This window comes from Panthera leo, chromosome C1 (assembly GCF_018350215.1).
Source record: "Panthera leo isolate Ple1 chromosome C1, P.leo_Ple1_pat1.1, whole genome shotgun sequence".
NCBI lineage: Eukaryota > Metazoa > Chordata > Mammalia > Carnivora > Felidae > Panthera > Panthera leo.
Genome location: NC_056686.1, coordinates 150,569,943 through 150,587,664, shown reverse-complemented (window position 1 = coordinate 150,587,664; position 17,722 = coordinate 150,569,943). Strand labels below are relative to the sequence as shown.

The window sequence follows — 17,722 nt, the reverse complement described above, 5'->3', positions numbered from 1 at the left end:
AATTGAGTTTACTCATGCAAAATAACCAGTTTAATGCTTTCCCCCCCTCTATATCGACCAATAGCTTTGGCCTCATGTCTTAAAATGTTTCCCAAGATATAAAAGTCCAAAATGAGGAGAAAGCTCAAATATAAAATAATTCCATTAGATGAACCAACTCTCATAGATATTGTTTAAAAGTCAGCAAGTATATTTAAACTTTCTCTGAAGAGAAGGGAAAGTTCTACCTTCTTTATCTATGGAATAGATATTTCATAATAACAAAATACATCCTTGAGAAAACAGAACTTGAGAAATTATTTGACATCATACTGGTTTATGGTAGTGACTGTTGTTTTGGTTTATTTGCAGTGATTATTATTTCAGTTGGCTCACATGGGTTACTGATGAACGAATATGTTTCCAGTGGCTGAAAAGAATCCAGAATGTTTCAGTTCTGTCTATATGTGATTTCAGAGAAGGTTGGCAGACATGGGATTGTCCAAAGGTAGGTCATATTAAACCCACAGAGGTGTATTTCTGAAGATGAAAGTGTATGAGGGAGGACTTATTTATCGCTAACATTTTGTATTATAAAGCCAGAATTACTGCATTCAACTCTTGATTGCTTTGTAAAACAAAACAAAACAAAACAAAACAAAAAAAACCCTTTATTCACAGTCCATTATTTTTATTAAATAAGTAATAGACTCCTTGTTTTCTTGAATGACTTTAGCATTGAAACTGAATGGAGAAAAAGACTAAATGAAACAATGTAATATTGGAAAAATAAGGTATCTGGTTCTGAGTTAGGATGAAATTCCATCCTTTTGAGAATATAAGATTGGTAGTCAACAAAACCCAAAATGATGAAGATGAGAAGATAAGATGGGTCTTTAGGGAAATAGATATATTCTACTTAAAACAAAACAGAGGGGCGCCTGGGTGGCTCAGTGGGCTTAGTGTCCAACTTCAGCTCCGGTCATGATCTCGTGGCTCGTGAGTTTGAGCCCCGTGTCGGGCTCTGTGCTGACAGCTCAGAGCCTGGAGCCTGTTTCAGATTCTGTTGTCTCTCTCTCTCACTGCCCCAACCCATTCACATTATGTCTCTGTCTCTCTCAAAAATAAATAAACATTAAAAAAAAAAGAAATAGATAAAAAAATAAAACAGAAAAATGCCAACGGTGTTATGTCTATTCAGTGTAAAAATAGAAAAATAGAAATTTTGAAGGAAATTGATGTCATCAAAAGAAAGCCAAACATTCCCATTGTAAAATTTAAAAGCAGATAATTAAGAATATGACATGAAATATCAGGTCAAACTATCCTGCTATCCTGTTATCTTGCAGTAATTCAGTGGGTTAATACAATAGAAATACTGTGCTAATTTTAGGAAGGGAAAAGTTGAAAATTAAGCACAGATTTATTGTTGAGTTTTAATTGTTTCTATTGTTCAAATCCAAACATAATCTGTTAAATTAATGCGTTAGAAAAGTACTCCACCAATCTAAAAGCTTTAAAATGAGCCTGTTCATAAGTACTCCTATTAGAGACTCAGACACACAAAATGTTTTCTTTAAATAGGAAATTTGATGGATACATTTCATAAGACTTCTAATTATGAAGACATGTTTCATTAAACCAAATATAGAATAAACCTTTTTTTATCAAGCAAGAAAAAAAGCACAGAGGAATCAAAGTAAATCACTAAATTCCTTCTTGAAATTAGGACACTATGTTTTGCAAGAAAAGAGTCATATGAATCTATTTGGAAATATATCAGGACTATTATAGTCAACATTACTTGGGCTAAAAATATTTTTTTAAATCACTACTCTGTAAGAAGCTTGACTAATTTTGATGGAATATGCTAGAAGCTTTTTTTTTTATATCTTATTTATATTTTGCTATACAAAACAGAAAGATTTTGGCTTCAATGCAGTACCATAGGGGGAAAAAGAAGAATCAACTTGATTGTGGTAGTTAATTAGAAACCATTCATCTGATAAATCAGCTTGGGATGAATATATCTTCAATGTTTTTATTGAATCTAGGTATTAGGAATTGTTGGTTTTACTTATTACTTTTAACCTGTAAGATCAGTCATTTAGACTAAGATTTTAGTTCTTAAAACTAGGCATTTAAAAACAGTAATTGCTTTGGAATCTGAAATTCTCATTTATAAAAATCAGGGTCAACTTTAATCTAAACTGACAGAATATAAAAGATGCTTATTCACGGAGATGTGGAATTCCTTGGATATAAACTTTAACTTTACGGCCCAAAACAGTGATTAAATTTAGAATACCAGGTTTAATTAACCTTAGGATTTCAAAGCAACCTCTGTTTCAAAATAATTTGATAAATACATGGAACACATTTTCAGATAAGAACTGCAAAGTGTCGTGTTAGACAACAAAGCTGTGCCTTAAAATTTATTATTCCCTTGCTTTTTATGACAGTACCTTCTCTCATGATTCCCTTGCTACTTCACTGACCTTTTGTTTTCAGCTCTTCTTTTTATGATTTCTCTGTAAATCTTACTATTCTCCAAATTAATGTGTTTGTAAGGTAGGCTAACTGCTACAACACCAATAAGACCCTTCTTATTATTACAATACAATACAATACAATACAATACAATACAATACAATTAATACAATAGAAATTTTGGGGGGCACCTGGGTGGCTCAGTCTGTTAAGCATCTGACTTCAACTCAGGTCATGATGTCATCATGGCTTGTGAGTTCAAGCCCCACTTCCGGCTCTGCACTGACAGCTCAAAGCCTGGGGCCTGCTTCAGATTCTGTGTCTCCCTCTCTCTCTCTCTGCCCCTCCCCCACTTGTGTTTTTTTTCTCTCTCTCTCTCTCTTTCAAAAATAAATAAATAAATTTTTTAAAAAAGAAGAAAGAAAATTTTTACACATTGAGGTAACCACCTAATACTGAGTCCAGGTTTGTGGGGAATTTTAATTGTTGGGATGCTCTGCTCTGCACAGTCACTCTAGGATCCAGGTTGATGGCATTTGTGCTGTCTTCATCTAGTGACTTCCAAAGCTAGTCCACGGTTTTCAAACCTGATCACCAACATCCCACTGGGGGATGGAAAAGAGAATGGAAGATCACATATAATAGGTTTATATAGGTCAGGCCTAGACGTAGAATGAGTCACTTCTGCTCACACACCATTGGTTAGAATTTATCACATGACCACATCTTACTGGAAGCAGGCCTGGGAAAAGTAGCCTAGCTATAGTCTTAGCAAACAGAGAAAATGATTGCTAATAATCTTCTAGTCTCTACCATAACTCTCAACTTACTCTTTAGGCAATTTTTATCTGTACCAAAGGTTTTGGTTACCATTTGCCCTCAAATTTATTCTGAGGATTTGAACTTTTAAATGTCTCTGGCTACATCTTCTCTGATCCATATTTGCTATCCATACCTAGATTAAGGCCTTTATCATCCTTTTTCCCAAACATTCCAGTAGGCTTCCAATTGATCTCTCTGCCTCTTTCTATCTTGCTGACTTGTAATCCATTGTCTGTATCATGTTCACAATTATATTTTCCAAATTGTGACTTTGAACTCCTTCAAAGGGCTCGTCTAGAAGGGGAATCTAAACTTCCTAGTGTGGCGTAAAAGTTTCTCCAAGATCATTCTGATACCCAAACATCTTCCTTCCTCTTGAACTCTTTTCCATAGTCACCTTCCACTCAGCCATATGGAACCACCCCTGTGGTCTACTAAGCTGGCCTGGTCTTTGTGCTGTTCATTTCACCTAGAATGATCTTTCTCTAATTATTTGTCTAGGAAAGCCTATTCATCCTTTTATGCCCACTAAATTTTGATCAACAAATGATTATACTATCCTAAAATGTACACCAAAATAAGATTCTGTGTACATTTTAAGATTCCTACCTACTTAATAAGATTAAGAAAAGAAAAAAAATTAACCTAAACTCCACTGTGAAATGCTTTTTTAAAAAAATGTTTATTTGTTTATTTTTGGAATAGGATAGAGTGAGAGTGGGCATGCGAGTGGAGGGAGGGGCAGAGAGAACGGGAGAGAGAGAAATCCCAAGCCAGGTTCTGTGTTGTCAGCAGACCTGGGGGGCTCGAACCCACAAACCATGGGATCACAACCTGAACTGAAACCAAGAGTCAGACACTTAACTGACTGAGCCACCCAGACACCACTGAAATGTCTTTTTAAACTATATGACACCAAGTGCTTGGGTTGTGCTCAGCTTCCATAAATGAAATAATTCCAGGCACTGCCTCATGGAAAATTAAACCAGAATTATTAAAGGTTTTCAGTAAGATCCATCCCTTAGATTGCTCATGTATATGCAATAGTGTTGATGTATAAGATGTTGAATACGGTCATCTTAAATTCAAGTGTGAAGTTAGGCTATTAGCAATGGTACACTCTGAGTGGGCAGCTTAACAGGTTCAAATGCCCAGATCATGTTTAGGAAAAACCGTTCTCCTAATAGCGTGCTTGACGTGATCTTTCTTTCTTTTAGACCCAGGAGCATATAGAAGAAAGCAGAACTGGATGGGCTGGTGGAGTATGATTTTGCTATCTTTTCCTTATATTTTAATGACACTTCACAGATTCTCAGCCATCAAAGGACTTTTTTAAATGTATCCAAACTGACACTACTTGTCTCATAGAAAAAACACCAAGGTAAAAAAAACCACAGAGGTAGGGATCCTTTCAGCAGTTTTGTGCCAGACAATTAATGTCTATATATTTAAAATTCTATTGAGAACAAATCATAGTCCTCATGTCACAACCTTAACTTTTTCAACTGACTCTCTGATATTCATAATTAATATTCTTATTAAACAAAATAAAGGCTGTTTTTCAAAAGCAATTACAATTCCTGATCGACTTAAAATAATACTTACTAGCCAGTTGAATCCAGAAAAACCAAATACATTGGGTATTCATAGTAATTTAAACACAATCTGCCTCTTATTCAATTTCATATAAACTGAAATGAATAAATGAATTATGTATTCGTTTCCAGTTTTTAAGTGGTATCAAATAGGAAATCGTATATTTTGTTATGGTTTGTGATCACTAGATTTTTTGGATAGGCTTATTCAGTGATTTGTAAGAATTTTTAGTGTAAAAAAAATCATGATTTACAAAGTTATCAATTGTGTACAATATTCTATTTGAAGAATATAAAATAGGACAGAGACCAAGTGAATGTTGCATGGATGCTGCCATTTATTACAAACACGTGATTGAATTCAACTAGCATTTGGATTTAAAAAAACAAAACAAAACACAGTTTCTCTGAGTAGCACAAGCAAAGAAAAAGAAGACCCTTAGGACCTGGCTTAACACATTAACCCATGATACAAGGACAATAAAGACTTCAGAGTTAATTGTAAGATGATAACTCATTAAAATTCAAAGTTAAGATGGGTAGAAAGAAGGTAAATTGCAAAGTAAAAATCTTGAGATGTCAAAAACTCCTTGTACATTTTTCTGGAGTTAGCAATTTTAGCTTACATATATTTACTCTGTCTTTAGTTAAAGATATCTCAGTTCTAAATAACATAAGAACTCTTTGCCACTGTACTAAATAACATAAGAAAAATCAGCAGTATTCAGTGGAAGGACAGAATTTTCTAAATTTTTGGAATCTTGGTCAATCCATAGCTCATCTTCCAAAAAGACAATGCCTAGATCATTGTTTGAAAACTTGAGGAAAAGGGAAGTTAATCTATGAGTTCACTCTCATTATAAAATTTCCAGTAAAGATTGGAGGCAAAGAATACTTTAAGACTTCCTTTGCTTGTATTCTCCGTGATGATAACATAGCTAGAGTTACTGCAGAATATTATGAGTGACATGATTTTACAAATAGATAAACAAGGATACCAACAATCTTCTCAAAGACGTGATCTTTGGAATCCATGCACATTTATTCTGAAAATGCTGCATGCGTTCAAAACACTCTGAAATATTTTAGATTGCATCTTTTGAAATCTCTTATTTATAAGCAACTTGGAGTCAACATTTGTATCTTATCAATTTTTATAATGTGTATAGCACCAACCTTGTAATCTCAGCAAACATGAGCAGAGTGGATTAATTAATTAATTGATTATTTGCCTTCTAAAGCTGTAGAGCCTTGCTTTAAATACCCTCAGTGGAGGCACATACACATCCTTTGAGGGAAGATGAGATCCCTACATTAAATAAAAAATGATGCCAAAGTAAATCTAGTGAATAATGTATTATGTATCTGCAACATATGATTTTGTGCTAGATCATTTTAACATCTGTAGCTTTGGAATTCTATTGGAAAAAAATCATCTTTTAATGTATTCATCTCAATCTCTTAAAATTTAAAATAGTCAGTAAACTTTCTAAATACCCAAAGAGGTATTGTCAAAAATTCTTTGTAGTGATAGCTTTCAGGAAGTTCACACTCTCCCAAGGCAGCTGCTTTGAAGAAGTCATTAGATTTTACAAGCTTTGACATGTCTTCTGAAAGTCAGGCCATAGCTTCATATGCTTATAAGTCATATGTCATAATGTGCTGGATAGCTTCCTTTGACCTATAATCAAATCAGTGACTTAATAAAATTACCCAGAAAAAACCTAGGAGTATGAAATAACCTTTCAGACATTTGTTCAAGTAATATCTATGAACTTTTTAGAGAAAGTGTACAGGCTAGTCGTATCAGTATAAAATTAAAGAGTGATGTTGGAGAAGTTGTTCCTTTAGATTTTATTAAGGAGATTTCAACTGAAAAACACCTTTGGAAATCACCTGTGAATCAGAAAAGATTGAATGACTTCCTAAAAGCAATGGACCTGTTACGGTGCGGGGCACGGAACTAGCAAATAGAAGTTTACCTATCACTCTCTCTCCTCCAGCATGAGCTAGTCAAGTGTCTTAATTTGGGGGACGTAGCCTCATATCTCCTTTGGTATTTGATCAGAAAAATAACAAACCATGAGTTCACTTTAAACAAATTTCTTTTCGCCCTGTAGGCAACCGACAAAAAGAAATATTTAATCAAAGAATGTAGTATTGAATCAGTAAAATTTGGAGAACAAACACTAAAAGCATAGACTACAATGCTGCATTTAAATTATTTTAAAATAATTAAGCAATACGGCCCCTCCCTTTGCTGTCAGTAAAACCCCTTTGTTCAGAAAAATGAGCTTGTGGGTTTTTTTTTACTTTTAAGTAAGCCTTCATTTCCTTATTTCACAAATAAAGTTGGCTGAATTGGTTGCCAGAAAAACGAGTTTTCTGCTTGATGCTTGGAAGTCTGTGCTTTTCATCAAATGTGGACTCAGCTTAGGCATCAGCCTCTGATATCTAGGACCTTGGGTTGTTTACCAACCATGGCAAGAAATTATCAGGTGGTAAATAATCTCACCTTCCAAGTAAAACAGTTTAAATGGCTTTGCAGATAGAGGTGAGTAATTTATCAGAAAATCTAAGCTGATAAAGAGACTGTGAAGAGGCCTTGTTAAAACTGAGGACCACCTAGTTACCTGTGCTTTCTAGGGTCCAGGTGTAACTTGATGCAAGACGCATTTAACTCAGGATGCATTATGGAGCTAGCTCTGGGAAAGTGAATGCGGAAATATTTCACACTCTCTTTAGCTCACCCAAGTTACCTGTTCATCTAAAGCAGCTGTCCTCAGTGTGCGCAATAAAAGGGGAGAAGATAACATTCTTTGCTTAGCGGAGATAGTCTTCCTGTTTGCCTGATTCTAAGATCTTCAAACACTCTGCCCTATTTTTTTTTTCAATGAAAATGAAAGTTTTAAGTTTTAATCCAGAACAAAACCTTTTTTAAAGTTCCTTACTAACCAGAGGTGTGAGGAGACTATGTTTTTACTCCGGCATCTTAAAATATTTTGTGACCCTGGTTCCATTTTAGTGGTAAAAACAATGCACAGCCAGTTTTTTGTCTTTCACCCTAAGGAGTGAGAGGGAGGCATTGGAAAGTGGTTACTAGTAAGTAAGTATATCATCATTTGTCTGAGAAGGCAAAGCTTCATTCTCAAATGAAACAATGGCTTGTCAGACCTATACTAACAAAATTCCATCCACAAAATTGCAAACCAGAATTTCTTTTCCCTGGGCCTCTTTTTCACTCAATTCACTCTTAATTTTATTTAGAGGCACAAGTCTCAATACACAGAATCCCACCAAGGCTGGTCTTATTATTAATGAAACTCATAAAGGAACCATGGAAGGAGACAGCAGTTTCTCCTTATCCCATTTTTTCATTTTGTGAAAGACATCCATTCTATGCCAAAGTGATAAGACTTAGGACAGGGTATTAGTTTCCTGGGATCAATGTGACAAATCACCACAAACTTAGTGGCTTAAAACAATAGAAATCCATTGTGTCACCATCCTGGAGGCTGTAAGCCCAAAGTCAAGGTGTCAGCATGGTCCTGCTCCCTCTGAAGCCTCCAAGGAAGAATACTTCCTCTCCTCTTCCACCTCCTGGTGGCTCTTGGCAGGACTCCATTGGCTTGTAGCCATCTCCCCCAATCTCTGCTCCCATCCATGAAGCCTTCTTCCCTGTGTCCCTCTGTGTTTCTTTGTACCCCCTCTTTTTATGAGGACACCATTCATTGGATTTGGGGCCCACTCAAATCCAATATGGTCACATCTCAATTCTTACTTTGATTATATCTGCAAATAAGGTCATTATCTTCCTTCATTTGAGCTGTTATGACAAAGTGCCATAGACTGAGTGGCTTAAAAACAACAGAAATTGATTTCTCACACTTCTGGAGGCTGAAGGTCTTAGACCAGGGTGCCAGCATGGTTGGGTTCTCGTGAGAGCTCTGTTCTGGGTTGGAGACCACCATCTTCTTGTATCCTCAAGTGATGGAGAGCAGAGCAAGGGAAGCAAGCTCTCTGGTGATTCATAGAGGGCACTAATCCCATAAGGCTCTACCCTTACGACCTCATCTAATCCTAATTACCTGCCCAATGTCCCACTTCCTAATACTAACCCTAATTCATATTAGGGTTTCAAAATATGAGTTTTAAGGAGACACAAACAGTCCATAATAGTCACATTCTGAGGTTCTGGGTTCACGTAAATTTTGGAGAACCCTACCCAGATCACTACAGACACCACATCAAATAAGTTACATTTTAATAGCATGCAATCATAATCATCAATTTGGTCAAAAACCATCACTCAAAAGGCCTACAGCAACTAAAAGATACTGATAGTTTGGTTGTTGTTGCTTGGTCAATTCTGAAGGAGTTAAACATCTTGATTCCTTGTTGTGTGGAAACACTTCCAGCTAGAGAGAGCTGGCTTGGGATTATTTGTGGGAGTATCTACTGGCCGTGATGTAGAGTAGCTCTATCCTCACATAGCTATTTTACCATTTTACCTTCCTTTTATAACCCAACGGCCAGGAAAAAAGAAGCTGACAAATGTAAGATAAGGATATATATTTTTAATTTTTTATGTTTATTTGTTGTTGACACACACACACATACATACACACACACACACACACACACACACACACACACACACACAAAACACAAGCAGGGGAGGGGCACAGAGAGAGAGACACACACACAGGACCCGAGGTGGGCTCCACATTGACAGCAGGAAGCCGGACATGGGGCTCGAACTCATGAAAGAACTTGAGATCATGACCTGAGCCACCCAGGCTCCCCAAGGCTATTTTTTTTATGGGAGAAACTACTAACTAAAATTTGGTCTGAGGACTTTTGCAGGATTTTAGTTATCTATACCATGAAGGATATGAAAGTATGGTTTGCTGAGTGTCAGGGCCTCCTTAGATCATTCACCAGTTCCCAGTAAATGACCAGTAGGGACCCTGGGAAGAGGTCAGAGATGGGTAATGAGGTCTGCTTCGCTCCCTGAGCTCAAGGAGCAAACCTCCTACTTACTTGTCCTGGGTCTAGAAGTTTCTTTCCATCATGAAAAACTGTAACTAGCAGGGCATGATATTTTCATCTTTAAAATGTCTTCATTGAATCATTGGCATTAGGTGCTTGGCATCCGACAAATCAAAACTCAAAAAAACTATCAGCCTTCATGAGTCACGCTTTGGTCAAATACCACATTTTGAAGTTAGACTTGGCTACATGGCAACACTCATTTATGATTCTCTTAACTCTGTTCCAAACCACAGTGTCTCCAAGCATAGACATTCAATCAAATTAAACATTATAAACAGAGGGGCATGTAGTAGCAATTAAGCAGCAGTTGGAATGTGCAAATGCCTGTTAGAATTACTAGAAAAGCTGTCTAACTGAAAGAATGGCATTTCAGATGTGGTTGATGGACACTAGGGGAGGCAGGACATTCTGGTTCCGATAATCATGAACTATCCACTGCTTATAAAAAATTCTATAGTTTTAGTTTGGTTTGTCTTTTGAACATAACCTCTGTTCATTTCTTTCAGTTCTTTGTTTCAACACCAGTTTTCAGCTATGATGCCATTTCATACTACAAAATATTTAGCGACAAGGATGGCTACAAACATATTCACTATATCAAAGACACTGTGGTATGTTCCTTCCAAGATTTATCTCCTCAAAGATCATTCAGTTGAGGTTGCTCAAATAACGCTCAGCTTCACACAACATAATGTTTGTCTTTTTATAGGAAAATGCTATTCAAATTACAAGTGGCAAGTGGGAGGCCATAAATATATTCAGAGTAACACAGGATTCACTGTAAGTATTGCATGAAGCATGATGCACCATTCAGGTTTTAATTGGCACTGATGGACCCACAAATGATACTGTACCACCTCTTAGTTAAAAGCATTTTTTGTTACTTACTCTGTAGTGTAGTTCAGACAGCTGTGGTTTCATTAAAATTGTGTATTCTTTAATAGTTAACACGATTTCTTTTAGGAAAGAATATTTAGTCAGCAGTCACTTCTCTTCTGATACTTGGTAGATAATTACATTAAAAGTATAAAATTTTAGAAATAATAACGACTTTTAAACACAAATTTTACTCTTTAGCACTTGAAGAAATGAGCAAGCTTCAAAAGTCCATGAAGGGCAGCCCATAGATACAGAAAGTTTTTTGTAGTGATTCACTGTTATATAAGTTTAAGATTATTATCTACAACAGCTATCTTTAAAAAAAAGTTTATTTACTTATTTTGAGAGAGAGAGAGAGAGAGAAAGAGAGAGAGGGAGAGAGAGCGCCAGGGGGGAGAGACAGAGAGAGAGGGAGAATCCCAAGCCGGATCTGTGCTCTCAACACAGAGTCCAACGTGGGGCTTGAACTCATGAACCATGAGATCCTGACCTGAGCCAAAGTCAGGAGTCAGACGCTTAATCAACTGAGCCACCCAGGCTCCCCAGCTATCGTTTTTTGAGCAATTACTTCATACCATATACTGTAAAGTAGAAACAATTACCCTGGTTATACAGATGAGAAAACTGATCCTTGCAAATTAACATGGCCAAGACTGCATATTTAATTAGTAGCAGAACTAGGATTCAAACCTAACACATATTAAATCTAAGGTTCTTATTGTGATCTCAACATGGGACTTCTTCCTTCCAGTTCTTTCCTCAGTCCATCCTGTGTGCTATCTAAATAAATCATCTTAAAATAATCATTTATGATCAAACTTCTCTAGTCAAGAATGTACAGTTTCTTTCCCTTGCTTCTAATAAAGCCCAAATCCAGGGTACTTTCTTATAACCTGCCTGTCATTATCTGTAATTCTATGAGCAAAGAAGGGGAATCATTAGTCCAGGCTCGCTGGATAAAAACATGTCAGAAACCAATTGTCGATTTATGGCACTCTTGGAACATTTGACAAAGGAGTTTGAACATTATATGGAGCAGTCATTACAATCACCAGTGTAAGAAGAGTGACAAGATAAACGTGGATGGCAAATTTCAGACATAACAAGGTTAGGACTTCAGGGGAAACCAAAGGCAGGGAGACCCAGCTATGGTCATAATCCAGGCCTGCAATGATAGAGACCTAAACTAGAATAGTGGCAATAAAATATGGACTCTTTGAGGAAAAAGCTACGCCTCCTTTCTTTGTGTGTCCTTAGCACTTGACATAGTGCCTGACACATAGCTGGAATTCTGTAAATATTAGTTAAGTGAGTGAGAGGAAGGGTAGATAGACCATAAAGACAGATGGAGGTTGAACAAGACTGGTGACTTCGTGGCAGTGAAGGAAAAGGGAAAGGCAAGGCAAACTGGACTCTGATGCAAGTGTCAGATGAAGGTAATCAATCGTGAAGCCTTTGACAGAACAAGAAAGCTGTGGGAGGGTGGGGGGAGGGTGGTGCTGTTTGGAAAAGATACTGAGTATTTTATTCACTAGTAGTTTGAGATGATGTGGGGGAAGGCAAGTGCAAGTGACCATCAGTCTATCAGAGTCCGTTGAAATCAGTAAAGTCATGTAGAAAAATGCTGGGTCAGAAGATACATTTAATCCTAGGAGTGATTGGCATTCTGTTACCTTTTCTTTTTACTCGCGGGTAACAAGGTTTTTATGACAGTGAACACATAGTAGTACCTGAGCCACTGAACAACCTCAAGAATTAAAAAATTGGTAACTAAACCTAACTTTCTACAGTCTATTATGCTCTTCTTGAAGGAAAAAAAAAAGGCGGTTTCTTCGTGATATTCAGATGAACTCACAGAGGAGTGAAAATCATGCCACTAAATTGGATTTCCCACTTCATGGCTATATTAAGACAGGTTAGAACTGGGACCCAGATACTTAAGTAACAAGTATGTTCTCTTGTGACTTCTTTCGCATCTGGGTAAATCAACATGCCCCTTTGTGTTGTGTCGTAGTGTGGATACGTTTCTGGATTTATAACAAACTTCTCCGTCAGGGCTTCTATAAAACAAATCCAAAATATCTTCAGAATCACAAACAGAATTAAATAATATAACATAGAGAAACCAGTAAACTTTATCATGGTAAGGAAGGGGGTGATATTAATCAATATCCTAGCTTATTTTGTATAACTCATAAATAATGAATCAGAATATAATATACCTATAATAAAAAAAGAATATTTGGCACACTTTAATCCTCCTATGATTTGAAAGTCAGAGTAAGTATATAAAATTCAGTGTTATAAACAGCAATGACTGGGGCACCTGGGTGGCTCAGTCACTTAAGCATCCAACTTTGGCTCAGGTCATGATCTCATCGTTCGTGAGTTCGAGCCCCACCTCAGGCTCTCTGCTGTCAGCACAAAGCCCACTTCAGATCCTCTATGCCCCCTCTGTCTGCCCCTCCCTCACTCATTCTCTCTCTCTCTCTCTCTCTCTCTCTCTCTGTCTCTGTCTCAAAAATAAATAGACATTTAAAAATAAGTTAATAACCAGCAATGATTTATCTACATAAGTGCCAATTAATATAGTTTCATTAGATGAACATTGGACTACATTGTTTACTCTATTAGTACTAAAAATTCTATCACCATTTAGTTATAAATATTTATTTAATAGCTTCTGAATGTATTTCAGGTTTTATTCTAGCAATGAATTTGAAGGCTACCCTGGAAGAAGAAATATCTATAGGTAATTTATGTCAATTCATTCTAGTATTTGTATACATTAATTTGAATGAAAATATGTCAGAGTCCTTTGGATACATAGAATATCTTTAAAGCATGAATGTAATAAAAATAATATATGAATTAAGGTAAAACATTTGGAGCATACTGTACCCCACATCAGTATAAAATATACACCCCCAAAATATTAGCTAACTCAAAATGTCTTCAGAAAGAAAAGCCAAGGAATTCTAATCCTGATAAAAACATGATACTAAATACTTCAACTAAATTTAGAGGTAATTGACGATGTTCATTCACTTAGCAGACACTAATTAAGTCCCTATTGTGTACCAGGTATGGCGTTGACTCCCATATTGTGTGATTTCTTTTAACATGGTTCACCTTGGCATAAGCCTATTAGGATTGGAGAAAATTCCTCTCTCTTCCCAAATTAGTGTTTAAGTTGGCCCAATTGTCCCCTTGGCAAATGGAATGGTGGCCTTGCCCCACTAAACATTTTTAAAAAGGGAGAAAAAATGAATGGTGCCCTCAACAGCCCTTTCTGATGTAGAAGTAAAAGGCATAGCTACCATGGGCTGATAGTCTGCTATATGCCAGGCACGTTTTTATCTGCTTTACATATGTAATTTTGTTGAATCCCTACAACTTCAGGAGGCAGGCAATACTGTTATAGCCAGAATTTGCACCTGGGCATGCTGACCTAATCCCCTTACTGTTAACTACCTACTTAATATTTCCAAGATTACACCAAAATGTGAACATGAATGCAGACTGTAACCAAGGAAATAAGAAATTTTCCCTCTGCTGCATTCCTCTGCTCCTTCCTGTATCATGACTTCTTATCTGTTGGGGAGAATCCCTCTATGGCGCCAGCAATGTCCCTGGCTCCCCTCTACCATGTCCAAGGCAAGATCAAGGGCAGCAGCAGAAAGAACACTGCAGCAGCCACAGATTATCCTACCAGTCACAACAGATTCTGACCCTGATCCATGTTGGCATCATACCATCTAGTCTGCCCCAAATGAGATTCTGATTCTGAATGTTTGGGGTAAGGTCTTGGAGTCTGTATATTAAAACCAACCACCTCCTTCAGGAGCCACGCAGAAGGTTCTACTGGGGAGAGGGTGTAGGTCCATGTTGGCTTATGTAAGAATGCCAGTAGGGAAGCATTCCCAGGAAGAGCTTCTCTGAACCAAAACTTCCTTCTGAAAAGAATGAAAGGCACAGGAGGCACTTAAAAACTGTGTTTTTTTTTAATTTCCAATTTGCTTATTACTAATTTCCCCTTCCAGATATATGATAAGAACAGCGACCCTTTTCTTGGTGAGACTGCCAGATTTCCTTGCATGTTTTACATGGGAGTACAAAAAGAGAGATGGAAAGATGAAGAACTATGCATTGCCAACCACTTTGTAAGATGTGAGAGATGAATGGCTATGGGAAGTGGTTACCTCACTTCCATTCAAGGTGTTAGGTATTTCTCCCACCGCAGAGAAACTGGGGGGGCTTCTCCCTCAAGTCTGGTGCCTCTTCAAGCAAAGATGATTGAAAATCAGGCTACATCAAAATACTGTAATTCCCCTTCACTTTAAATGATATTGGCAAGAGAAAAATAGAGTGGGTTTGATGTCAATATGTAAATTAGTCATTTTACATGGAGTAGTACATTTTGATAAATACAATCTCAAAATTTCAGCTTAGTTTTATTTTCATTTTCCTCTAGAATTAGCATTGGAAGCTATCCTCCAAGCAAAAAGTGCATTACTTGCCATCTAAGGAAAGAAAGGTGCCAATATTACACAGCAAGTTTCAGTGACTACGCCAAGTACTATGCACTTGTCTGCTATGGTAGGTAATGGACCCAACACGAACTCTACCACATCACTGCCAGTGTGGTCGCCTTCATCACCACTATCCTCTAGCCGATCTTAACTACGGGTTATCAAGTACCTTTATGGGAGGGGATCTTACCTATGTTATCTGACCTGATGCTTATGGGGGAAAAGAATGAAAAGAAGATAGGAGAGCATTATTATCTCTTTTTTTTTTTCGCAGTTGAGGAAATAGAATAGCTTGCAAAAGGTCTGCACTGCTGGCAAGCATCAGAGTTAGGATGGGACCAAGGATCTATTGACTGTAAATCCCAAGCTCTTACCCGGCACCTGCCACAGCACCATCTAGTTATATGCAAACACCATCTAGCAGCTATTGCAGCAAGACTCGAGCAATAGTATTAAAAGAAGCATTCTGTGTTAAAAATGGTTGCCAGACTTCGGCCCCATTTGCCTGGAAAATGTCAAACTCTTATAGCCAGGAGGAAGAATAAGTCCTAGAAACCTGAGCTCCTTCCCTTGGAGGCCAATAATTCTTTGAAGTACAGTTTCAGCGAGGATGGAAAATAAAGTTTGTCACCCAGAATGTCCTTTCTAAATTTGGGAAACATAAGAATTCATTCAAATATTAAAAAGTCATGGGTAATTAAATACACTAAATACTTTGTGGTTTTTTAGGTCATGTGTACATTTAGCTAATAATTTCTATCCAAAATATTTTATTTTATGCATAACATCTTAGCTATATCTTGAACATATGAAAAGCAATGAAACAGGTCAGGTTGGGCATCAGTAGATCAATGAAATATGTTGGGGTCATGGAGATTTGGAAAATGGACTTGAGAAATACCTACTTTTCCATTCTCTGTCCCATCCCCATAATTAAATCCCTGAGTTTCTCTGGTGGGGAACAGCAAACAGAAGATGTTATTACAAAATGCACACCACTCAACTCTTTCTGGTATCAACTCCCAGTGGAAGGCAGCTCAGAGAACAAAAGGAATCTTTGCCTGATGGAGATCCCTGAGCAGTTGCAGAAGACCCCAGGTTCTTTACTTCCCAGAAGGAAGGCTTCCCTGACATGCCATTCTCCTCACTCCAGTCATCTGGCCCCTGAACCAGAGCCCCAACTCACTTGACTGCAGAAATGAATAAGCATTTTACCCCAAATGCTCCCTGTAAGATGGCACAAGATGTCGGTTTGTTACAACTATTTTCACAAAATGTTGGGTCAATGACATCTTTGAAAAGCCAAGAGATTGTTGTTCATAATCGTATGTGCTGAATGTGGTTACGGTACTTAAAGGTATATATTAAATGTCCTTGTCAAATTATATGCAACATTTTTCAACCCAAGCTATGTATTCATGCAAAACATATTGAAAGCTTACATGCCAGGCATGTAGTATCATTGAATTAACTCTACTGAGTAATCTGTTTGTCTTTCTCTCCTGAAGGCAGAGGATGCTTTCCTTTAATCTTCACATTCATAAGGCCAAGAAAAATGGCTAATGCATAATAATTATGTATAATGTATAATGCATAATTGTTGAATGAACATAGGTACGAAAGAAGATCCAAGCATTACTGCCTTTTGTGAAGTCTAACAAAAAAACCTTTTTCTTATGCCGATATGTTTACTGATAAAGACATCAGTGACCCTACACTTGCATACACTCATTTGTGTTTATGTGCGTCCTGCATTTGCATAATGCTTCAACCCTTTTTGAAAGCACTATGCCACTTTTTATAGCGGTTTGTCTTCCTAATGTTTGCTCGAGTCTGAGTGCCCACTGAAAAGATAAGGAAGCAAAGACTAAGCTCTCCTCAAAAGTTGGTGGAAGAGTCCTTTCTAGAACTTGAATCGCCTGACTTTTCCACACTCACTCTTGCTCGGCAGTATGGTAATTTCCCATTTAGCAAAAAATATACTGTGTGGGAAGCATCACATCGTCTGGTGTTTTTGAAGCTCCAGTAAAATGAGTCACTGAGCCATCATAAGAAAAACCTTGAAATCTTTCCCTTTAGGACTAAGAGTAAAGCCTCATTATGTAACTTCAAACTCTCCAAGAGAGATGGTGAGTAAATCCCAGAGAATAGGATTAAATAGGTGAAAACCCTCTTCGTGATGCCGATGGAACAAAAGTAATGCAAAGGGGGGATTCCAGACAATTGATGCTTTTATGTCATTTGTGCTCAGGTCTTTTGTATCTAAGGCAGTCAGTTATTATTTAGTGTCATAATTTGGCCAGAAAAGATATGCTAGTTGTCACTACTGGAACTGCATACCCGTGAAAATTCCATAGGATGGATGCCGGT

The 17,722-nt window shown here is 37.2% G+C and overlaps 1 protein-coding gene across 1 annotated transcript in view; it reads left to right on the top strand.

Moving 5' to 3' along the window:
• Window positions 1-17,722, top strand: part of LOC122227832 (fibroblast activation protein alpha) — a 73,999-nt gene that overhangs the window by 30,652 nt on the left and 25,625 nt on the right. Inside the window, 6 exon segments of the mRNA XM_042952564.1 lie at window positions 352-487; window positions 4,509-4,553; window positions 10,448-10,552; window positions 10,651-10,721; window positions 13,519-13,572; window positions 15,295-15,419. Of these exon segments, the coding sequence (XP_042808498.1) occupies window positions 352-487; window positions 4,509-4,553; window positions 10,448-10,552; window positions 10,651-10,721; window positions 13,519-13,572; window positions 15,295-15,419 (536 nt within the window).